Here is a 24,514-nt window from a genome sequence, read left to right on the forward strand (position 1 = left end):
GCAGCATTAAAATATTCTAGATGCTCTTATTTTCTGCATTGCTACATGCGAAACATAGGGACCAAACATTTTAGAAACTTACACGGTAATTGTTTATCTGAGCTTCATCTTTGCTGACGTTTCCTTGTTGCATCCATCCCCGGTTACACGGGTGCTGCTAGCTGTTTAGCCTTGGTTAGATCTGGAGTCAAGACATGCTGAGATCTACTCTGATCTGAGACTGGGTTGGATTCATCTTTCCTAATCTTACCTTTCTTTAAGTTGTCCACAGCAGGGGAGTTATGTAGGCTCCTGTATTGATAGAGAGAAACACATGCCATGAAAGACTTGTTCATCTTAAATACTATAGATACTCCTCTTAAGATGAATCACCGTTAGGTCATCCCCTTAGAGTAGCAACTACTGACTCTGTGAACGTGTCAGATGATTGCCAAGCTTACCCAACTGCAAGATGAGCATGACAACAAACCCCTAGTCTGTGGGTGGGTGTAGATTTGTGCTTCGATTGAAGCATCCCATTTCTATTCTAGCTGGAGAGTTTTTCTTAGTTGGAGCTGGAGAATGGGATACAATTGTAGTTCTGCTCCCTTTGGTTTTCACGACAGCATCAGGCTCTCTGTGTACTCACAAGCTGAAAATGTAACAGACTTTATGGATGAAAGAAAGCTGTAATGCTACTGAGTCCACCCCTGTGCCAAGATGCTGTACTGCCCATTTTCTGGTGCTGTATCCAGCAAACCCAACACATGTTTACAGACCCACTTCTTTAAATTCCCCTTTTTTAGGACACCATAAGGATTTTGAATACTGCCCCTGTGGTCTCTCCTTATGATGATTTCAGCATTGTAGAAATTGTTTAAAGAATATTATAACAAGGAAGTCAGCTATATGTGCAGCCTTCAAGTGACCCTGCTTTGGCTGTATTAACATATAGCCAAATACATACAGTGGTCCTGGTAGTGACCAGACTGTCTGGACAGAAGATCTGGAGGCCAAAGCCACAGAGAAATAGGATTAAGCAGCTGGGTCCTGCTCACTGCCATGAGGGCTCAGCAGCTTCCACTTCCCCCTCAATGAGCAGAACATGAACACGTGGTTATCGGCAGTGGAAAGTTTAATAGCCAGACTGTGAAACTGCTCAGACAATACTGATTGGGGAAGAGATACAAGATAGACAGATTGTAGATAACTCTGTAAAGTCAGCAGATTGCAGTTATTTTTGTAATCCCAACATCACAAGTATGGAAATATTTATGATAACCCAGGACAGATGGAAATTTCCTTTGCACAGAGCTTACACTGGAGTAACTCCTTTGTGTTTGATACCTCAGACATGTGCTATTGTGTTTGCCTGAATTTATAGGGCTCTAGGGAGGTCTGGAGACCAAAAAAGCTGCCTGGTCTTTCAGGAGTACCTTGGGGATGAATTTTGGGGTGATGCTGCCAGTATACCCTGGTGGGCTTGAAGATCCCAAACTGAGCAGTTACCTTTGCAATGGCAACCTTGAGGTGGCCACTCTTGTAGGCTTAAGGGAGAAGATTGCTTTGGACCCTATTCTAGAAAAGCCCCAATATCACTTCTCACAGCTCTTCCTCTCACTTGTAGGCATTGCTGCATCTTAGCAGCCCTGCTGAAACCAGCGTGCCAGTTCCCTCTTCCATGGTCTTCCAGGCTGAGGTTTTGAAAAGGTCTGGCCCACTTCATCTGCCTCTAAAAACTGTGCACCCAGTTTCCAAAATACCAGAGCTAGTATGGGCTGGGTTTTTTTCAAACTATGAGATCCCAGGGGAAAAAAAAAAAGAGAACTGACAAGCCCCAAAGATAGTCATGACATTGTCAGTGATTATCTGATTTTGAACCCATGTCCAAAGAACAATGCTTAACCATCAATATTTTGGATCTCTTGTAATCCACGCTCAGATCTGTGGCTAGAATGGATCCTACGAGTAGATCTGGGGCGGAGAGAAATCCAAATATTGATTTTGCTTGACTTTTTCCTAGGCTTTGATGTTATTAGCAAAGACCATCAAATATTAGCTGATACACCTGCATAAGTAGTTGTCAAATAACTAGTGCTTCAGACACTGCTGATAAAGACTGGGTTTGAATTCGCTGAAAGAAGGAAAAAGCTTTTCCCTCTGTTTTCCTGTCTATGGCATCGACGACTCCTTAAACCCAGTTTAAAATCCCCTGTCAGTAGGCACGTTTGGAAACTGCTTGTGTTGCGCTGTTTTCTATGCCATTTTGCTCAGCCCATTTGGGATGTGCATTGTGATACTTTTTGCAGGCAGTTTCTAGTTCATATTTTCTTTTTTTAATCAGGCAGAGACATTACAATTAAAATACCGTAAAAGCGATTCTGGCAGTATTGCAATAAGCATGTTTTTTAATTAAAGAAAGAACATGGGATGTACAAATAGTACCAGCTAATGGGAAATTTCATCCAATGTATTTTTTAATTGAGATTTAAAAGGAAGAAAAGTCAGCCCTATTTCTCTCTGTCGCTGTGTGATATTTTTCTACATTGTTACAGTGAGGTGTACCAAGTCTGCAATAATTACAGTCTCAGAGCCTTAAAGTCCCAGCTGTTTTCATGGGAAAAAAAGAAAGGCATCAGTTCTTTAATTTGCTAGTATATTTTTTTGCAGGAATTCAGTGTTATTCAATAGAGTGCAACTTGCAGAGCTGGACATTCATAGGGGAAGGGTTTTAAGGCCCCGAATCTGTAGCAATTTGATGTTTTTTTCAGTTCTTCCCCCAGCTGTAAACCCTGGTTCATGTTTGGGTACGGGCTGCAGGTTTCTCTTTCTCATCCTATTTAGGATGGGCTTACAGCATGTACATTAGACTCCCAGGGCTCTTGCTTGCCAATGAAATTGATTTTCCACAACTTCAGTAGCTCTTGAAATTCCTCTGGGGTATTGCAGGATGAGCAGATCGGTGGAAGCTAATCCCGGCCAAGGAACTGCACACAGCTCCCGCAGAGACCGGGCTGAAACCCAAGGCAGTGCCGTCCCCTTCCTCCCCTCGCTGGCATGGAAGGAGGGTATATACCTCTTCCAGGAAAGCAGATGCTGCCTCTAACCATGGGATGGAAAGATCTGCTGAGTCTGCCTCCACCTGTCCTGGACACTAATCAGGCCCTCATTACAGTAGTAGCTTCGTACTGTTAGTAGATCTGTCCTCACACACTTTTATGTGGTACAGAAATACAGCCGATGTGACCTGTGGAGGCTGAGAAATGAGGTCCAGGTCTTAAGGTTTTTAAATGCAAATAAATACCTTCAAAGGCATGAGTCTGTACCATGAGCCCAGAACTACAGAGGAAGCATACTGTGTAACAGGATTGCACGTAGGTTCCTTAAACTCTGAAGTATCCCCTCTTCCTCTGATGACTCAGCAGACCGTGCATTACGATAATTTTGCTGTAGGAACAGACTATTGCTAAGACCAAGGTCCAACCCACTGTGCTAGACACTAGGAGATAAGCCCTTTCTGTAATATCTTTAAATCCAGAAATCAGCTTGAAATGAGAAAACTGTGGGTGGAGGGGCATAGCAAATAGAAACGCTCTGGTCTAATGGTCACCCAGGCAGGCCCTAGGTGAGCAGAAACATAATCCTGCTGCCCAAGATAGTGCTCTTGTGCCTTCCTCAGTGCACCCGTCCCTTCCTGAGGGTGAAGCACTTAATGCATATCTGTCACATGGGGACTTGAAATAATAGCCCAAGGACCTATTTTTTCATCACACCTCTATGTGTGGTGTTTACCCTGATGCCTTCATAAGGCTCACCTGGAAGCTTCCTTCATTAGGTCCTAGATGATGTGATACATGCTGGAAGCCATCTAGGATCATCCACACTTCTTCCCCACCAGGTTAGCTCTCCTCTTTCAAATGCATCAAAGGTGTGGCTAAGTGTCTTGGAGGCTACCTAAGAGCTGAAGAAGTAGAAGGTCTTTTCTGAAGGAGATATACCTATGGTAGTGTCCTCTGGGCTGCAGATCTGAATTGCCTTTGCCTGGCTCCTGTGCTCTGAGGGAAGAGCCTAACCAGCTTACGAGGGAGCACATGCCATCTGAACAGATGGCTGTGAGCGCAGCAAGCCAGAAAACACAGGCTTGTCGGGCTTGGGAGACAGTTTCTGTCTGAGAGTACTCAGCAGCTGCCGGTTCCTCGCCCAGGGACAGATTAAGGCCTCCATCCAACAAAATGCTGGAATACAAGCTTAACTTTTTAACATGTTAGTGATGTCCTGGTGGAAATACATAGGCATTTGAATTCACAGCTAGTTTGGGATATGTACCTATATATTATGACCATGGAGGAACATACGCAGGGAGGTGGAGAATGAGTTTTGGACTCTTGGTTCAGGCAGCCTTTGGGATGGAGCCCGTATAAAAAACTTCTTTTCTCCTTGGCATCTCGCTCAGCAGTGGTCCAGCCTGCAATCAACTTTTATGGCTCATTCAAAAGTCACGTGAGCGTGTCAAGAGGGTGCAGGAGACAGGTCCGTGAAATAATCGATTGTTCTTATTTAAGGTTCATAAACTCTGTATTCCTCTTCCCGTACTTCCTTGTTTTTTTTTTCCTGCTTGAAGGCCCCACCAGGCACACCCTTGGAGCCAGAGAATGAGCAATAAGTGGGCTGCCAGCACACTGCAGCCTTGTTGTGCAGGATCAGTTGTTTCAGCAAAGATATTCCAGCTCCGGCAGTTGCCTCCTGCTCTTTGTCACTCAGAGATGTTTTCCAGGAATATAACTTCTGAGTTTAAGCCTGTCTCATGGGGAACTCTGTGGCTTTGTCATATGAAACACCAGGTGAGAAGAACTGCTAAGAGCAAGATGGAGGTTGTGGGAATATCAGTTATATATGGCCATGGAGTGCCCATAGCACAACCAGAGCAGATCTGGTGATGGGAGAGAGTAGTCCAGTTGAGGAGATGCCCTTTCAATCAGCAAATCCTCTCCCATGGGGAGGAGGTTTTCTGTTAGTTGAAGGGGTGCGACACAGTAGTGATATGTAAGACAATTCTGTTGGTATTCTCCTAACAACTTTTATTATTGATTTAAAAAAAAAAAAAAGATTTCTTGAGACTATCCAGCACCTTTCTTGTAGTTTGCTTGCTTTAATGCTTATTCAGCTTTACATAAAGAAGTAGAATTAAATCTGGTGATAGTCACTTTTATCCTAGCTCCCTAATGAGATGTTCATTAGAAACAAAAATACACTGTTTCTCAGGATGGTCTTATATCGACAGTGAATGCAAAGTGTGGCCTCAAAAAATGATAATAAAAAAGCCCTCCATGTAAAAGATTCATTTTGGAATGAGGACTTTGCTTCCCTCTGAGTTCAGGAAATCTCTAGAGTGCTCTAAATCATGACCTAAATGAGAAATATGAACAGCTCTTTTATGCATTATGAGAACATCTATATTCAAAGGATTCAAAAAAAAAAAAAAAGAGGTTTTTGAGAAGGGATATAGGCCACTATGTTTGAAAGCACGAATCTTCATGACAGAGGCAAGGAGGAACTTCCCACAGCAATCCTCACAATCCTCTACTCCATCATTATTTGTTCTTCTTTCAGAATTGCATGATGCAGCCTCTTTCCACAGTAAATGTTCTGGAGACCTGGGCTGTGGCATTGCATGAGCCAGTCCAGGACACCTGACAAAAGCGAAGTGTAAATACATTATCTTTCCAATTCCTTTCCTTTTGAGTGCACCCTCCACCATTTCCCAAGGACTTCAGAAGATAAATCTCTTTTCATAAAACCAGTTCTGCCAATGGCATGCTGGTGCTGTAGTTATTCACACAGCAGATTACAACCCCCACCTTATTATCAGGTTTGTTTTCCTTAATATTCCCTTTTTTTTTCATTATTTGGTCTGGTTGTTTCTCCCCTCCTGTGGGACAGACGGAGTTGCCTCCAGTTTAGTTTTTCTCTCTTTCTTTTCTTTCTTTTTTTTTTTTTTTTAAAAAAAAAAGACAGATAAAGAAAGATTTCTTTTCCGGGCAGAGAGGTGGAGGCTAATTGCTGGGTTAATTGAGAAGAATGGTGCTTCTGATGTTCTCACAAAGTATCAAATAGCCTCAACATATTTCTCCCCCCTCTCCCTCACTCCACCTAAAGAGACCCATTGAATTTGCACATTACTGTACAGAAGTGATTATGGGTTTAATTGTATTTATTTTGCTTGGTGGGGAGGCCATCATAACAGTAGTTGATTGATTTTTATAAAATCACCCTCAAGGTCACATGTAGGACTTTGCTTTCCTGTGCAGCCATAACAAACAATTTGAGGGTCACAGCCAAAGGCTCAGTTGAGCAATATTCTTGCTTTCTGCTTTCAGCGAAGAGGTCAAGTGCAATAAAAGAAGGAAGCATAACTTTTATTTTCTTTTAAAAAAAGGGGAAGACAATCTTGTAAAGCAGCAGCTGTATATTTATTCTGACCCAATGAAAACCACAGAGATACAGATAGCTGAGGGTTAGAGGGACAATATGCAATTTTTTGACATAAGTATTTGTAAGTTTGGCTAGAGTTTGTTTTACACTTAGACTTGGTAAATGGTTAAAGAAATCCCTGCTAATGCTTTCTTTTCTTTTCTGTGATGCTGCTCTTCTTTTACCTTCAGCAGTTGAACTTTTCTTTTTACACTTTCTTTTCTCCCTAAGACTGAGTGCCTTTTGGCTTTGTTCTGGGAGGAGTTCAGAAGCTTTGCAAATAGCCAGGGGACAATGGCATTATGGTGTGACCGTGAGTGTAGCTGATATATCTATTTCCTATGATTACGCATTGGGTCTGACTGCTGCTTCTAAGGGAAAGCCAAAGCGTCACATACAGCAAATGCCTTCTGGTGGTCTTGATCTTGCAAATCTTTGCACCATTGCCAGGCGTCTTTGGGTTGACATTGCATCTAGGGACAGAGAAACCCAAGAGCCAGGCAACAACCCCCACCTTGAAGTCCAATCATTATTACCCCTACACATCCAAGCCTTCACCCAGGGAGCGGAAACCTCACTTCTGTGTAGGATTTCCCCCAGGAAGGGTCAAATCTGCAGGCCAGGCATGGCACAGCTAGTGCCTGTACGCCTGATGCTACTGAAACATGTTGGGACTATTGCTCATACTTGCACCCAGGGCAGAGCAGTCAGCAGCATCCAAGCTTATCAGACACCCAGAAATCCACAAAAGATAGAGAAAATCTTTGAATTAACAGAGGGAAAAATCATTCAGGACAACTGACATGCAGTTAGCCTATTACTGAGGAACAGGAGATTTTAAAAAGAAGAAATAAAAGAAAAAGGAGAGAGAGGACTGGTCATAGTAAGGAGGCAGACAGTGATTTTTAGGAGCTATGTGAGGATGAGCTACTCTTGACATGCCAAAGCCACATTGTGCAGAAAAGTAGACGAGAGACAGTGCAGAGCAGGTGTTAACATCCATCCCAAAAGCATTAACTCTTGCTGGTCAAGCTGCTTCTGTTTTTGCAGGAAGAGGGACTCCATGTAAAGTGCAAGCTGTCTTCTTCTTACTCCTTTCTAGTTTTCCAGAGAGGCAGGTGTCTGTAGTACTGGTAGCAAAGCACAGCTCCGTTATATGTTCTGTCGTGTCTCAGCACTGCTCATGAAGGGAGGAGGAATGAACATGTGCTACTGTGTTACAGCAGACCCTCTGGGAGTAGGGCAGAAGGAGACAAATCCCAGATCCTTATGGGAAACAAGCGTCTTCCCATGGCTGCCTCGAGGTGCATTGGAATGGCTGCAAAAAGAAAATGACTCAGGAATCCCATCCCATCAATCCCATCCCATCATTCCCCCATCCCTGTCATCCCATGGGGAGGGGATAGAAGGGTTTGTGCAAGGAATTTAATATTTCTAACCTGTCTCATAGATCGCTTGAAAATTTTGGATGGACAAAATGTGGCTGAAACTTGGGAAAACTTTTGGGGATGTTGTTTGAGGCAGAACTATGATTTTGCAAGCAAAAGGCAGGACAACTTTGGCTACCAGCCTTTCTGGTCCAGTGGTACAGCATGGCAGCGATTAGAATACTCATTAAAAATTGTATGAAGAGAAGTAGAAACAGAAATGACTGTATTTCAGTGGGAACAGAGCATAGGAAGTCAATAAAAACCTTGGGGAAGATGTCTTTTTTATGTTAAGAATAAAATAAATTACAGTGATTTACAGTTCCATTTCTAGATTGCGGTGATAAAATTATTAACACTGCTGTTATAAGGCAAATGTATTTAATAAATATTTCTGTTCTCAGTATGGGAAGGAACAGGATGGTAAATTATATCACAAGAGAAAGATGGACCGGCAGTCCATTTATTACTAATGAAAGTTAATATAATGAAGATGTTAAATAATATCTTTCAAGAAACACAATCTTAAATCAACAGGTCTAGTCTCATTCAAGAGCATTAAAACTGCTGTTAGAGGCATTCTGTGGCCCACAAATATTAATTTCAGAGTACATGGGAAATTACAGAGGACTGATCTTCTGTCAGGATCCAGGCAGGTAAAGGAAAAGTTATTGGCTGCTCAGTCTGATATCAACCACAGGTCAAAAGAGAAAACTGGATGAAGTTAAATGTTACAGATGATTGAATCCATAAATTACTAACCATAGGAATATACTGAATGACAGGACAGAAATTTTATGAAATAAAAGACAGAAAACTTTTTAGTTCATTTTCTAAGAAAATTACTAGTTTGTTTGATAAAGTTAATTCTGTAAAACATCTGATAGTGTAGTGACTAAGGATCTATGATCACGTGCCAAGATCTCATGGCCGCTAGCAGACATGAAATGTACTAACTCAGAAAGTAAATTGTTAGTGGGGAACCATTTTCATGCCTACTTGGATGCCACTGCACATCATCGATGATCTGAAAGTAAATGGAGAACCATCACTGATCACATTCTGTGAATGCCATTCAAACCAAATGCAGATTTAAATAGCTGAGAAGAGAGCTGGGCAGCAAGCAATTAGGAATGAAAGTTGTGGCTACACATTGAGGGACTTTGTCAAATAAAGCCATGATCATGAAAAGGATCAGAAGTCAGCGTGGCCCAAGGATGCCCACCTGATCTCCCAGTGTAATGGGGAGGCCAAAGGAGGTAGTATAGTTTTTTACTGTGAAAAGCAAGAGGCAGATTGTGGGGATAAGCTAGTTTTGCTTTTATAGGCAGCATCAAGAACAATAAAGGAACAGAAGAATTAGGAGGTCTGGCCTTCCAATTTCAGAAGGAGCACTGGGTTGTGGGAGAGGATGCACTGCTCCATGAATTGGAGACAATTCCTTGCAGGGAATCTTAAAATCCTCATCAACCAGTCTGAATGAGGACTGAGATTTGATTTTACCTGTAAGTACTTTCACAGAAAATACTGTTTTCTACACCTCTCTGCAGTGCAATGCAGGAGGGTTCAAAGAGAACCACTGCCTGAAAGCTCATCCTTGACAAGTTGTGATTGGAAATAAAGCAGAAATTGTGAACAGTAAGAGAGATTAGCTGTTGGAAAAGATGATCATAGAAAATGGTAAAGTGATGTCCCCAAGTCATTTAATTGATTGTCTGCCTTTCTGGAGGGTATGCAGCAAACACAGATGACTTGACTTCCTCCAATTTTTCAATAGCATGATGTGCACAGACCACCAGGCGATATGATCTAATGGTCCCTTCAGTCTGCAAATGAATACCATTTCAAGAATTATCCCAATTTCAGTATAGCACATTTTGTATTAAGAACATTTCATTTTTCTAGAAGTCTCAGATGTATCTCAGAATAACAGTCAGATAACTTCTGCTGTTTTGCATGAAACAAGCTGAAATTCGTGCTGGTTTATTACAGTGTATTTGATATAATTTGTAAAAACACTATATAGCAAGCTTAACAGAAATACATTTGTATATAGAAAAGTATGTCTAGGGAAAGAGACAATTTATACATAGAGGAGTTGGTGTTTGTGGGAGCAAACCCAAGGTTCCCAGTGGTTATAAGCAAGAAAATGTAAGATCTCTTTTGTCTATTAAGCATATTCTGTAAAAACTTATCTGAAATCTACTGAAATCTGCAAAGAAAATATTTAATGAGTAGTCCTTATTCAAATACTAGCTTTGTTATAAGACTAAGAAATTAGAACTAAGACTAAGTTATAAGACTAAGAAATCAATGAAACAATGAAAGCCCCTCAACATAAGAATAAATAAGGAGATCAGGATAAGCAGAATTGTTCAGGAGTAGATGTAACTGTGTGGGAAAGGCACACAAGTGTTTTGCATCTCCTTTATCACCGAGAGCAGCAGGACCTGATCAAAGGCGAGCAATGATCAAGGTAGTTTTTAATCTGATTTTTATATTAAAACAGCTTCCCTCTTTTTGCATCTCAATACTGAAATTAAACCAGAAGTCTCATGTCTCTAATCCTTCATGCTAAGGATGGATAGTACCTTGTGGGGAAGGAAAGCCAACTGTTTGGTAGGTATAAAGGTCACTATTAAAACCTGCTAACAGCAGTAAAAAGCTGGCCATGGTATGAGATGACACAGTTATTAGCTAGTTCACATAAAGGGAAATGTTGGGAGGGTGATAGACCCTTTCTAAGGAGGTCTGAGGTTGCCAGGCTTTGAGGTATCCCCTGCTAGCTCCTGGGAAGCAGGGCTTGACCTAGGAAGACATATCCCAAGTGCAGAATTATTAGATGTCCGAGAGTCCACTCTGCCCAAATACATTGTAAAGATAGCGATAGTGTCCTTCATAGGAGAGAAAATATAACAGGAGATAAAAGAGTAAACCATCCTGAGATGATAGGCTGGGATTGCCAGCCCACAAAAGGCAAGAACAACGGAAGCATTTGGCAGAGCTGAAGAGAGTCAAAACCAAGGGATGGATATGCCTTTTCATGCACTATGTGCTTAGACCACGGAATTCATTGCTTCAAGAAGTCATTGAGACTAAATATTAGATTTGAAGGATCAGATCTATATTACTGACAAATCTTATCCAGTTATACTAATAGATGGTAAAAGGAAAATATTGGCAAGGAGTTGAAACCTTATGCTTTGAGGTGAAGCTAACCACTAATTAGGGATTAAAACGAGGCTTTCATGGGTTGGGGAGATCATTCAACTAACAGGGAGAAGTTTCTTATACTATATTTGGAAGCATCTGGTTTTGAATGGCAGCTGGAAGAGTTGATTAAATCAACAGCTGATTGAAACAAGTTGCCGGTTCTTATATTCCAAAGCTGTTTTCCCCTCCGCTCTCCCTGTCACAAGTAGTTTGTAATCTGAAAAGTAACACACAAATTAAGTCGTAATATCCCTTTTTAACATTTAGAGAGTGAGTAGGTTAAAACTGGGGTTTTCCAAACACAGCTCCCTTGCACTGGAATTGGAGAGACTTAGATGTCTGCCCAGGCTGAATGGCCTTGCTCAAGTCTAGAAAGGCAGCCTGTGGCAGAACTGAAAAATGGACTGAATTAATAAGGTCTGTAAAGAGCTGATAAATCCATAGGGAAAGGTACAGGGCAAGGTGGAAATTTTGCAGCTTGCAATAATATTTTACCCTTAATTTATTGCAAAACTATTTGTTTACCTATCTCTTACAGTTCCTTTGACTGTGAGATAATGGCTGGCTATTAGATCTATGGTTGCATTTTGCTTTTCTGTTGTCTTCAGGTGGCAAACTCTTGTTCACTGGCCCAGGACCTGTAGAACTGCATGCTCATTATATTCTGATATCTGATGGAGGAGAACTCCAGGTGGGATCTCCTGAGGCCCCTTTCCGTCACAAAGCACACATCTATCTCTATGGAAGCCTCCATTCTCCACCATTATTTCCATATGGGGTCAAGTTCCTGGCAGTGAGGAATGGGACTCTTTCCATTCATGGTGAGTACATTTTTTCTTCTTTTCAGAAGTAAAGCACAAATGAATAAAAGAAAACAAAACAAAGCAAAAAAGTTTTTGGAGAAAAAAAAACAAAACAACTTTGGTCATGAACTTGAATTTCTAATTACTGTTAAGTATTTGTTGAAATCAGGTATTTGGGCCAGAACTTCATATCTTTGCATTCACCATCAGACTCCTATTTCTGCAGTATCTTATGAACGAAAGCTCAGTTCTGTGTCTCCATAGAAGCTCCCATACTGGGAACTGAGTCATTTTGAAAATCTGGACCCCAAGAAGAAGATAGATGGTATCAAGTAGTTATGAAACCCTAGCAATCATTTAGGTGCCTAGATGTTTGAATTTACACATATCTGTCCACAAATGAAAGTCTCTGTCCCTTGGAAACTGGACCTCAGATGTCTGTTGTGAATCATGTAGGTTTGCTCTGCTGCTAGAATGGGGTATCCTTCTCCCCTCATCTCTCCCTATAACAGCTGGGAAGATTCCTCCCCAAAGAGGGTATGGCTCTTGGGGTTCCCAAGAGAGGGTAGTCTGCCAGGTAGGTCCCATGGTGAGGCCAATGCCAAGGATGCTGCAGTTAGTAGCTTGTGCCAGCTGGAGTGAGGATGATACTTCTCAAAGCAGCAGCAAAGTGCTCCTGGCAGTGTGTTTTCCCCTCCTCCATCACTTCGTGCTGTGCTGGCATCCCAATGCCATCGGTCTGTCTCTAGCATTAGGAGCACAGCTGGCATCTCTTTATCTTCCTGCACCTGCTCAGCACAGGTTGCTGTCATAAATGACAAGGCCAGGGCTATGCAGAAAAACAGTGGAAATGCCAGGAATTTCAGTCCTTGATGCCTGGTCCTCTGCTCTAACCACTGGACTTTTCTCTCAAAGGAAGCCCTGCAGTGCCAGAGCTCTATGTTTCTGCCAAGTGGAAAAGACAAGGGACCAAAAGGACAGAAGATGGATGTAGGTGTTGTGGTTTAACCCCAGCCAGTAACTAAGCCCCACGCAGCCGCTCGCTCACTCCCCCGCCGTGGGATGGGGGAGAGAATCGAAAGGGTAAAAGCGAGAAAACTCGTGGGCTGAGATAAAGACAGTTTAATAGGGAAAGCAAAAACCACACAAGCACAGCAAACCAAGGAATTCATTCACCACTTCCCACCAGCAGGCAGGTATCAGCCATCTCCAGGAAAGCAGGGCTCCATCACGCGTAATGGTTCCTTGGGAAGACAAACGCCATCACTCCAAACGTCTCCCCCTTCCTTCTTCTTCCCCCAGCCTTATATGTTAAGCATGATATCATATGGTATGGAATAATACCCCATAGGCCAGCTGAGCCAGCTGTCCCGGCTGTGCTCCCTCCCAGCGCCCCGCGCACCTGGCAGAGCACGGGAAGTTGAAAAGTCCTTGACCAGTGTAAACATTACTTAGCAACAACTAAAACATCAGTGTTATCAACATTCTTCTCATACTACATCCAAAACACAGCACTATACCAGTTAATAGGAACAAAATCAACTCCATCCCAGCTGAAACCAGGACAGTAGGTTTGCAGATGTTGTGGGGTAGAAGAATTTAGATACAGAGTTTTTCTGGAAGGCTGTGAAATACAGGTATAAAATGGCCATCTCTTGGTGCAGCGGATCGGATATGGAATTCAGGTCCAAACTCAGCGTGAATTAGAATATCAGTGCAATGCACACATGTCAAGCTCTTAACTAACGGGCTGTTTTTAAAGGCAGTATGTGTCACAGAGGAGAAAAAAAAAAAAAGTCGACGCATCTAAACGCCTCATCTCCCTCCCTTATGTTTTCGTGTGTCAACCTTCATGTTGGTAGGCGATTGTATCCTCCAGCAGGGCTTGAACTTACACCCTCCTGGCCTACAGGCAGAAATGTTGCTGTCTGAGCATCGCTGACACGTATGGCTCTCAGTCAAAAATGATGTCAGACACCGAGGGGTACAATCTGAGCACAGACAGGGAGCGAGCTGTACCGCTGTGCGGTAATCCTGTCAGTGCACAGGAGCCGAGCAAGGTCAGGCGAGGTCGGTTGTGGGAGGGGAGTTGGTGAACAGATGCTTTTCTGAATCAGGAGAGATCAGAGGAGGCTGGGGAAGGTGCTCCTGGCAGTGGCAAGGGAGGTGGGCTGCACTGCTCCCACCACGTCAGGTGCTCTTGACCACTTCGTCGAGACACAGCGAGGCTAAATTATTTAGTGCTTGCAAACGGCTTTAATAATTTCAGTAAACTGGCTTTGCAGAAGGGCAGAGCGTTTCTATCCCATTTCCTAGAAGGGCTCTGTGAAGAAGTGCTGCTAGATCATCTGGGCTGCATTGACTGTCCGTCACTGGTCATTGAGTTTCCCACAGTTATCCCAGCCTTGAGTTCAGTAACTCGCATTAGATTAAAGCATGCCTTCCAGAAAGGCTTGGTCTTTGAGGACATCAAGGGAAACGGCAGCCAGCATTTTTTGTAGAGGCTTGTTCCAGGGGATTAATTTGGTTAATCACCCATGTTTGGTTTTTTTTTTCTTTTTTAAGAAAAGTATTAAGATGTCTGTTTTGAATTTGCCTGGTAACAGCTTTTGCTATTTCGCTTTCTGTATCTTCTCCTGCTACTTTAAAGTATCCTTCCATTCTCAGTTTGATCCTTGTAAGTCAGGATTTTGTCCTTAAATTCTCAGAGCTTTATAACAAGAGCCTTGTCTTCTTCGTGCTGCTGTGTTTTCTAGCAGTGTAGGAAAAACCAGTAGCATCTCCTTGCAGCTGTGCCTCCTTTGCTGCTTCTCACTTCCCTTCTGAGCCTGTATCATCACCAGCTTGTTGACTCCATCCTCACAGACAACCCATGAAATTACAGAGACAAACAGGGCAGAAGGACTTTTTACAGTGTTCCCTTGGCAGTGTGATGAAGGGAAGTAAAGCCAGGTGTCCACGTCAGTACCCTCAAGGCATTTCTCACTGATATTTCAGATTTCATTAGTGCCATAATTCCCAGCGATTCTTTATTCCCGAGGAAACCAAGAAGGTGAGGTTTGCCACCCAAGCATTACCTGGATGGAGATACGTGGAGTCAAAAGTGGCTTGGCCCATTAGTGGAAACATCTCTTGGTTTCAATTTCTTAGCAATTCCTATTCAAGAATTGTTATCAATTTCTTATTCAAAAAATCCAGACTAGTTATGAAGCCGCTTTTAAGCTCTGCACTGCATACAGTCCCAGTGCCTGGCTGCAATTAAGGTTCATTCAAACCATGTAATCCACAATTCAGCATTGAAGCAGTAGAAGCCCACTAGAAAACAAGACCAAAAGGAGCGTGTTCTTTTGCTGGGTTCATATTGCTTACATGAAACAGATATATGTTGTTCTGTCTCCAATTTAGTACTGGCCTGTGGTATAGAACAAATTGTTGAGCATGACAGCCTCTTTCATATATATGTGAAAGAGGCTGACATGCTCAGCAATATGTGTTTGTGAGATACATATACATACACACGTATAAATGTTATCTCAGATCAAAATCATTAAATAAGCAGGCTTCCAAATTCTTAGCTGTCTTGGTGAAGACAGGACTGAGCGCATTTTAATTTCTTTTCTGTTTCAGACTGGGAAGTTTGGGGGATGCTCTGCAGCCATGGTTGAGTTCAGATTGTTTAGTAAGCGCTGTCAGCTCCTCACTTTGATATGTTAATATGACTAAGGGTTTCCCACAATTCCCTTGTGAGTGGCAGTCCTTTGCTCCGGTGGTTGTAGCAGACTGGGAAATTTCACTGTTGCCTTTGGCTTTAGCCAACTCCCCTGCCAGTCAGAGCGTGCCACCCATAAAGTGCCTGTCAATCACACGTCAGTTTTAAAAGGGGTTTCAGTCAGCCAGGGCAACTCGACTTTTTGACAATGTAATTATGGCCCTTGCATCCGCAGTAGGGGCCTGAGCAGAGCTGAGAGAATTTTATTGATTGTTCAGAAGGGAAATTTATCACTGTCTCCAGCTCCATTCGCACTTTATTCCCTGAGAAACTCTCCTGACAAGCTTCAGAGAGAAGTTTAGCATGGTGGCCTTGGCTGTTCTTGCACCTTTATCCTTCCCAGGGAAACTGGACCGGAGACACCGGCGGATGCTGAGCGGAGGGCAGGGACCGGGTGCGGGGGCAGCGTCAGTGGAGATGCTGCATCAGTAGCCGAGGACACCTATCCTTTCTTTGTGACAGCCTGATTTCGTGGTCCCAACACTTTTATGGAAAAATTTTAAAGGTTTTTTCCATTCTGTTCCATTTTTAGCAATCCTGTGTAGATGAGGTCATTATTCCATTGTGTCCCTTGAAACAGAGTGTGCCTCTTCCCAAAAGAAAACCAGCATTTTTGCAGTGTATTTAGCTGAAGCTTTGTCAGTGCCAACACTGCGATGATATGGGGCATGAACAGATGAGCCTGTTCCCTGCATTTTGACTCTCCAACTAGATGGAAGATGCTACGCTTCAGATTTAATAACACGCTACATTCACTTTGTCCAGATGGTGAAAGCTGTGTGGTAAAGAAAAAAAACAATGTCCAGAGAGTTTTGGTTTAATACCGTACCTATTTATAATCAACATAATTAAAACAGAAGTGTCAGTGGTCATTTCAGTCCTCTAAAGTCCTGGATAGTCCTGCTGCAGAGAATGTCCCTGCACTTGCAGTGGATGCTGACAGTGGAAGATGACATTATAGAGGCAATTCTGCACTTCTATCCCAGACTTCTCTGCATCCAAACCAATCTTATACATTTCCAGCGTTAGCTCAGGAAAAGAAGTATTTTTTATCAGTTGAACCAATTATTAATTTTAATCACTTTTAATCAGTAATAAAACACAAAATATTTGTGAGCTGTGCACTGTGCTCTACAGAGCCTGTGCATTCCTCAAGAGATCAAACATTTAATCAAACGCTTCTTGCTTTTCCTCCATTAAGCAGTGTTACGTATCTGTGCTGAGTTTGAGATTAAGAGATCGTAGACAACATGAGAGAATTCGTTCTGCTTTACTCACATGTTAAAAAGAAAACCTTCCCAGGGGAAAAAAAAAAGAAAAAAGTATCTGTAGCAGGGGGATTCAAGATAGGGTGCAGAGATCTGCTAGAGATAAGATACGTTTTTTTACCTTACTGAGATGTTGGTCCATTCAATACATGTTATTACCCACTAACTGGAACCATTGATTTGCACACACCGTGAGTTCAGATCCTTTTTCCCTTTCTGGGGTCACTTCCATAGGTTGGTTTTCCTTCGATGCTAGTTATTCTGTGTGGTGGTTGCAGGAGGCTTTTTGCCTTCTGTGACAGCATTTTTCCTTTCAAGACCTTGACTTTAACATGATGCATTAAAGCAGATGGCTCTTGAACAGAAGGCTGAGCTGCCTTGAATCCCCTTGCGTTCACCGGGGGTAAGAAACTGCACTTAGGCACTTCCCATGGAGTAACTAATGTACAATGACTTGTTCCTCCACTTTCTTGTTCACAAATATAAGATGACCATTAGATTTTAAAGACCTAGCAGATGGGGGGGGGGGGAAACAGAGAGCTGGGTTCAGGGAAAGCTGCTGTGTCTTTCATAGCTCGCCCTTCTTTCTAACAGAAATGCATCGGTCATCTTTGATTTAAACTTAAATCGGTTGCTCTGTATTTTGGTACTGATCTTAATGAGGAAAACACGATGTAAATGGGACTGAGAGATGGGTGCTAATATATATATAAAATATTATATATATAGATTATAGCTAATATATTAGCTTGTGTTTCTTGTCAGGGCAGAGGTCTGTGGTTTACTACAAATGTGGAGGCTTTTTGTGGGATGAAATAGTCGCCTCTTTTAAACCTTTGCATATAACATTGAAATATCCCTTCCAATTCTGGCCTCAACTACAACCAAGAGATTAGCTGGAGGAAGAGAAGCAACCAACAACAAAATCAGGGTGAATTTCCACCCCAAATTAGAGAAAGCCTGCAAAGTTTGGCAAGCTGAGAAACCCGAATCTGGGTTTTCGCAGGGCTGCAGGCTGAGCCAGGCAGGGACCCTCCGTTTGGGCTCATCTTCACTTTTCCCACGTGTTTAATTCTCTTTCATCGCGTGCCGGGGATGTAGCGAACGGATCTTAACATTTAAATGGTCGTACCGCCCCGCATACCCGCTCCCGCGGGCAGACATTCCCCGTCTCGTTCGGCAGCAGCGCGGGAGATTAACTGGCAATAATGCAAAATGTTAACAGCTGTGCGCAGCTCGCGACGGGATCGCGTAGTAGTCGGCTGCTGCGTTTGAAGCTGTTTGTTCTTGGTGTCAGTTTAAAGAGGTTTTCCTGTGTGGCACCTTTGGTCGTGAGCTATTTGCAAGCGCGGAGCGTGGTTTTTGTGTCAGGCTTGCTGGTTTATGCAAAGGCATTGAAGGAGCTGGGAAAATCTTTCCCCTTCCTTTCTGGACTGATGTAACTTGACAAAGTGACTGGGTAATCTCTGATTAAAGGAAATGTTTGGAAATGTTTGCGTTTATGGGACAGCACACAAGGAAGGTATTTTTTCTGCAGTCTAATGTAGCAGGAAAGAACAACAACGAGAGTTTCCACAGACCTGTTTGATCACATGGCCCTTCCCATCCTCAGTAGGAGACTCCTTGCTTTCTTGAGGGTGCCGTTCAAAAGTATTTAGGTGGAAATGCTTTAAGGTACTTGTAGTTTCATGAATGGGAAACATTCAGCAGGACTAGGGCACTTTCAAGGATATTTCCTACTGGAGAAAATCAAAATGATTCACTTCGTCCTCTCGTTTGGATGATGTCAGACTTTTTTTTCCTCACTGGGAGAAGAAAAAGGTGTTTAATTCTATCATTTTGCTTTCATCTGGACTTTCATAGTATTATTTTTAATATTGTATCTTTTCATATAAATATTTCTACACTAGTGAAATGCAATGTTTTTACAGAATAAAAATCAAAACCCCTAAACCCCCAAAGTGACATTAGTACAAAGAAAAAAAAAGTATAATTGTTACAAAAATAATTTTTTCTGGAATTTTTATTCTGTGGAAGATGTTGAAGGTTTGGCCTCATTTGAATTTGGAGTGAAGTCATATCTGGTTAGCCATAGACCTGTATTTCATCCTCCAGAACCCACTTATAATGGGGAAATATCCCCCCTATTTTACACGAGAGGATGAAGAAGCCAGAGAGATGCTGAAGCTGCGTCTGCATTGGGCCTTGGATGAGTGGGTCACCAAGGAGGTTAAAAGCCGATGTTAAAAAGCTGAGCCGTGACTCATCTCTGTGCACTCACAATGCTTGGGTAGAAAATATTCGCTAGAAAATATTGCATGTCCTCCTGCAGTGGCAACTTCAGCCCAAAGCAGCACCCCAATCCCCTGCCCTGGTGGTATGCAGCGTTAGAGCCTTTCCACGAGGGACCTCTGCCCAGAGCCCAGCACACCATAGTCCCACAAGGAAGGTAGCACATGATGGCTTTGTGCATAGGGATCTGCCAAGGTTCACGTGAGGGGACCAAGTAGGTCCAAATTGCCTGTCTTAGTCTGCCTGTTGCTTGCATAAAGCTTGTGCCTGATGCTGGGTTTGGTTCCACACAATGGGGACATGAGACGAGCTATGGGTTGAGCCCACGCTCAAATCCAATCTAAAATACCCAGGGTGATCCTGAGCGCCCAGCACGGAGGCTGCTGCAGATTGCCTGTGCAGCAGTCAAAAAGCTGATAAACTCCTGGGTGTCCCAAGGGTTAATGAGCAGTTATAAATTAGAAAGGACCTCCAATTTTACCTCGGGGCATGAATGAAAAGCTTTCTGCACTGGCTGTGTTGGGAAGTAGCAGAAAAGCTGTCTGCATCTCCCCAGGAGCTGCCCACACACGGCAGTTTTTCCTGCAGGACTGTATGGGGGTGGAAAGACATCTCCCACTTTCAGAGCAGAGACATCCTCGTCTTTCAAAGCAGGAAAAAACCAGACTCCTCTCATCGCAAAACAAGCTAGAAACGTTGTGCAAACGCTTAGGGAACATACCTAGGACTGGAATTAACAGAGAGCAAAAGTAAGCTGGCCACCTTCAAGTCCAGAGGGCTGAGGGCTCACGGTTCAGGCGGATGTTTTTAAACACATATGAAAAGGTAGGGAAGGAGCTCTGTTCTTCCTTTTCTGATTCCCTACACTTTATGGCCAACGACTGGACTAGTCACTGTAAGAGTTGAGATAGCTGGGACATTTTTTAAAAAAAGTCTTCATCAAATCCAAGTTTGTGAAAGAATTTCTTCAGGTCCTTAATTAAGGATCTGGGACTTTAAGGTCCGTTTGACCACAGAGAGCTGCAGCAGCACAGCTGTGTGTTATCCTGACTGAGGAGGCTTTCTGGAAAAGATTTTCTATTCTCTTTCACTTAAGGAATTTTATAATTATTATTTTGGTTTGTTTTATTAACTGAAGCAACAGCAGCAAAAAGTCTCTGTCCTGGATCTAAAAATATATTTAAAAAAACCCTCTTTTCTGAAGCACCCATTCCCAAATGTACGTTTATCACTTTGACATTTGAAAATTTTAGGAATGGCCAAGTTAAGTCAGAGCAGGCAGTGCAATTTGGACAGGAAAAAGGGAATAATAAGGGATTATGACAGTGGAGAGGAAGCTGGATTCCTTAGGCAGTCTGACACCTGAAATGCTGCGGTAAATTGTTTTGTGTTTTATTACCGGAGATTTTTATACCGGTGCTGTGGGTTTTTTTTTCCTTTTTTTTATCATAGCTATAATCCATTGAATTACATTTTTAACTTTGTCTCTTGCAAAATTCTTTTTTTTCTTTTTTGGAATGTAAACTGCTTGTTTCTTTTCACTTTGTTCATGGGACTTGAAAGATCTTATTCTCATTTACACTAAAGATATACAAAGCAGCTGCAAGAGATTGACAGATTATCTGCAGTATAACTTGTGTAGTCACGGTAAGTAGATTGTGTGTCTGAGCCTTGCAGTTCTTGTAAATTCCTTTTGTGGTGTAAAGGGATCTCATTACCTCAACTTTAAAGTACCAATAAACTGTCAAAAGGTGTAAAAGAGCTTTATAGTTTGTCAACACTACAAACAAACTGTGTGTTTGTAACCCGAGTTAATTAATTTGTGGTAAATAGGAATGAAGATGAGATGCGGCAGGATCCTGGCCCTGTGGAGTCAGAGGAGAAGGGTTCAAAGTCTGCTGTCCCACGCCAGAAGAGGAAAATTGTTTAAAACATTTAAACAACTTTTGGGAGAAAGACCAACAGCCCCATGGCAGGCTTAGGGCTGGAACCAGTCCTCCTAAAACCCATTTAAGGAGTCTAGATTTTACCAACACTCCCGTGCATAATCCAGACTCTCCAGCTCTGCCCAGCATTGGATGTGTCTCACACTGGTTGCTGTCAGGCTTGGTTAGGAGGTTCCCTGGGTATCTAAAGTTAGGTGAAAATACGTATTCCAAAATGTCTTGTTTTCAGGGCAGGGGCATCTATTTTCCATCTAAGCAACATGTCATCTAGTTGCCGAAACTCTTAGATCTGGAGCATCCCATAGGTTTTAGATGGAATTCATCTAACTAAACAGAAATGTGTGAAAGGCAAGAGCTCCTTTCAGAGCAAACTGACGGTTAGGGAAATCATTAGGCAGTGAGATCTGGGGTTTCAAATGCCTTCCGGTTGCCACTGGAGTAAGAACACAAACATGTTCTTAGACATGGACCTGTTGGAGCGGGTCCAGAGGAGGGCCAGAAAAATGATCAGGGGGGTGGAACACCTCTCCTATGAAGAAAGTCTGAGAGAGTTGGGGTTGTTCAGCCTGGAGAAGAGAAGGCTCCGGGGAGACCTTATTGCAGCCTTTCAGTACTTAAAGGGGGCTTATGAGAAAGATGGGGACAGACTTTTTAGCAGGGCCTGTTGTGACAGGACAAGGGGGAATGGTTTTAAACTAAAAGAGGGAAGATTCAGACTAGATATAAGGAAGAAATGTTTTAGACTGAAGGTGGTGAAACCCTGGCAGAGGTTGCCCAGAGAGGTGGTAGATGCCCCATCCCTGGGAACATTCAAGGTCAGGTTGGACGGGGCTCTGAGCAACCTGATCTAGTTGAAGATGTCCCTGCCCATGGTAGGGGGATTGGACTAGATGACCTTTAAAGGTCCCTTCCAACCCAAATGTTGTCTGTGGATGCAGATTGCAAGAGGATAAATCAGACACAGAAGAGTGACTGTGCTGAATATACTCCAGAGAAGAAGGACCGTTGTATCTTGAAGCAGCATGTTCTGGAAACAAACAAACAAAGTTGAAAGATTATGGCCAGTAACTCTGAAAATGCTGGAAAAAACAACTATACCACAGAGCAGCCTTATGAAAGAAGCTGAGCTGTAGAATGAGAAGACCTAAAGGTTTTCTCTAAAAGGGTTGCCACTGGATTTATTTGTTGCAGATGTGCAAGAAGCTGCTGATCACAGATGCTTAGAAGAGGTGCGCAGAAGTTTTGTTCAAATACAGACTGACTCCAAGACAGCCTGTGGGTTGGAAAGAGAGTTGGAGAAAAGGAGGAGAAGCAGAAGTGGAAACTGAGAAAGTCATAGGGAGAAACTTGAAGGTGTATATAACCAGATGACTGAACCTCACTCAGTCTTGGAGCGCAGCATCCAAAGTACAGCTTGGCTGGAAGAAAGAAGAGGTATCAGTGGCCTTGGCTGACGTTGAAGAGAAGCCAGGAGTCCAAAGGAATGTTCTGCAGAAGAAAATGGTAGACACAAAAAATACAGATTGAGGAAAGACTTAGAAGAAGGCAGATCATGAAGTGGGACCTATGCAGCAGAACCTGACAGGAAGACCTGGAAGCGTAAAAAGAGACATGGAGGCTGAATCTGTGGATGGAAGAATTGAGAGCTTGGGCAAAGCAGGCTGAAAAAAATCATGCTCTCTAAGGTTGTCTGCTCAAGCCACAAACCTTCACAAATCAACTGGAGAACTGATTGATCAGTCAGTTTTCTCTGCCTATGCCCCATACATTCCTGAAGCTACGGGAGGAAGACATGTAGTCATCTGGGAGATGTGGCATCAGACTGAGACACAGAAAGGAGGGAGGGAACAGGTTTGAAGGAACGACAGCAGAAAGGGCACGGCTGTGAGATTTATGTGTTGACTGGAATCATCCTCTGGAAGAGATTGGGACAGGTGAAGGACAGGAGCTATAAGAAGCTGAAGAGAAATAAGCGGTGGATCAACAGGAAGAGGAGTGTGCAGGCAGTGCTGTTGGAGACTGAAAAAAGGCTGGAATTTAATGGGACACTCTTGGTTCAAAGGAGATTTTGTTGTCTGGAAAGTTATCCCCTGGAGAATGGGAGATAAGTAACACAAGGTAACTGCTGTATCAACATCTCACGGTGTCCTAACAGAGAGTTGGAGGTGACTTAGGGGGCTCTGACCTCCTGTTTTGGTTTTGATCTGCTTCTCAGACCAGGGCAAACTAGTCGCTTTTCAGTTTATCTGTTTGAACTGACTCAGTTTCCCTTTTTTGTAAAATGGTACAAGACATTAATGTAGAAGCAATTCAGCACCTGCCTCTGGAGCTCATCTGAAGAGTGAGTAGTAACTAAAAATGTTAACAGGAGTCTAAATGTTGTTTTTTAGATATGTTAGATTATTCCTAGCTGGAATGAGAGGCTTCATTTTTGAGAAACTGGGCTGGCTCAGAGGAAACTCACTTCCCAGCTTTATCCCAGACACTTGTGTAACCCCAAACAAGCCGCTTAACCCTTCTGCATCTTCTCCGCACCTTCCTTTGTGCACAATGAGATTAATAACTTTGTCTTGTGGGGGCCTCACCCATGTTTGCATGGAATGAAGCACCCAATCATAGGCTCCTCAGGTCAATGAGTGCTGTGGTAGGACTTGTCTAAACCCAGGGGAGAGGCTCCCATTCGGTCTGGCCCTAGCTATCTACATGTTCAGAGTATCTAGCATGGTGGGCCTTACTTTAATACAAATAATAGATGACAAGCTGTGCACCTCCTTTGGTGACCAGTGTCAATCCAAGTTTCTCTTCTGGTGGAAGCTGGAAGAAATTTTAAGGCAGTGGGCAAGAGGTGATTTTTTTCACAAATGTACAAGGAATGGGTAAAATGAACACTTCAACACTTCATAACTGTCTGGTCTGACAAACAGATACTTTAAAGGAGTTGTTTTGTCTGAAGCAAAATTTCCCACTGGGATGAGGAGTGGGATCTAGAGCTGCCTTTCTCAGCTGAGATCAATACCACTGCTTTTTAGTCTCTCCCTCTCTCCCTTTCTGCTCTGGAGTGCTGAGAGGCTGGCAGAAAAGCTGGACATGTGCTTAGGGTTATAAACGAGAGGAGGGAATCAGTGATCAGGAGAGCACAGGTCCATGTGTCCCTTCAGGCCCCAGGAAATGTGTAGCTTTGTAGGGGCAGCCACTGGTCAGGGCAGCTGGAGTTTCCAAGGCTCCTCGGCCACTGAAGTGCTTCTGAGTCACTTTGGGGCAATCCCCTTGCCTGAATTAGGAGACAACTCTCCTGTGCCTGTAGTGGGATAGAGAAGCTCCTCCAGAAGGTTATTTGGAGTGTATA

General features: G+C 43.0%; 1 protein-coding gene across 1 annotated transcript in view; it reads left to right on the forward strand.

Moving 5' to 3' along the window:
- Positions 1 to 24,514, forward strand: part of PKHD1 (PKHD1 ciliary IPT domain containing fibrocystin/polyductin) — a 266,225-nt gene that overhangs the window by 87,492 nt on the left and 154,219 nt on the right. Inside the window, exon 36 of the mRNA XM_075144880.1 lies at positions 11,699 to 11,911. Within this exon, the coding sequence (XP_075000981.1) occupies positions 11,699 to 11,911 (213 nt within the window). The remainder of the gene's footprint in view (positions 1 to 11,698; positions 11,912 to 24,514) is intronic.

This window comes from Calonectris borealis, chromosome 3, assembly GCF_964195595.1.
Source record: "Calonectris borealis chromosome 3, bCalBor7.hap1.2, whole genome shotgun sequence".
Taxonomy (NCBI): Eukaryota; Metazoa; Chordata; class Aves; order Procellariiformes; family Procellariidae; genus Calonectris; species Calonectris borealis.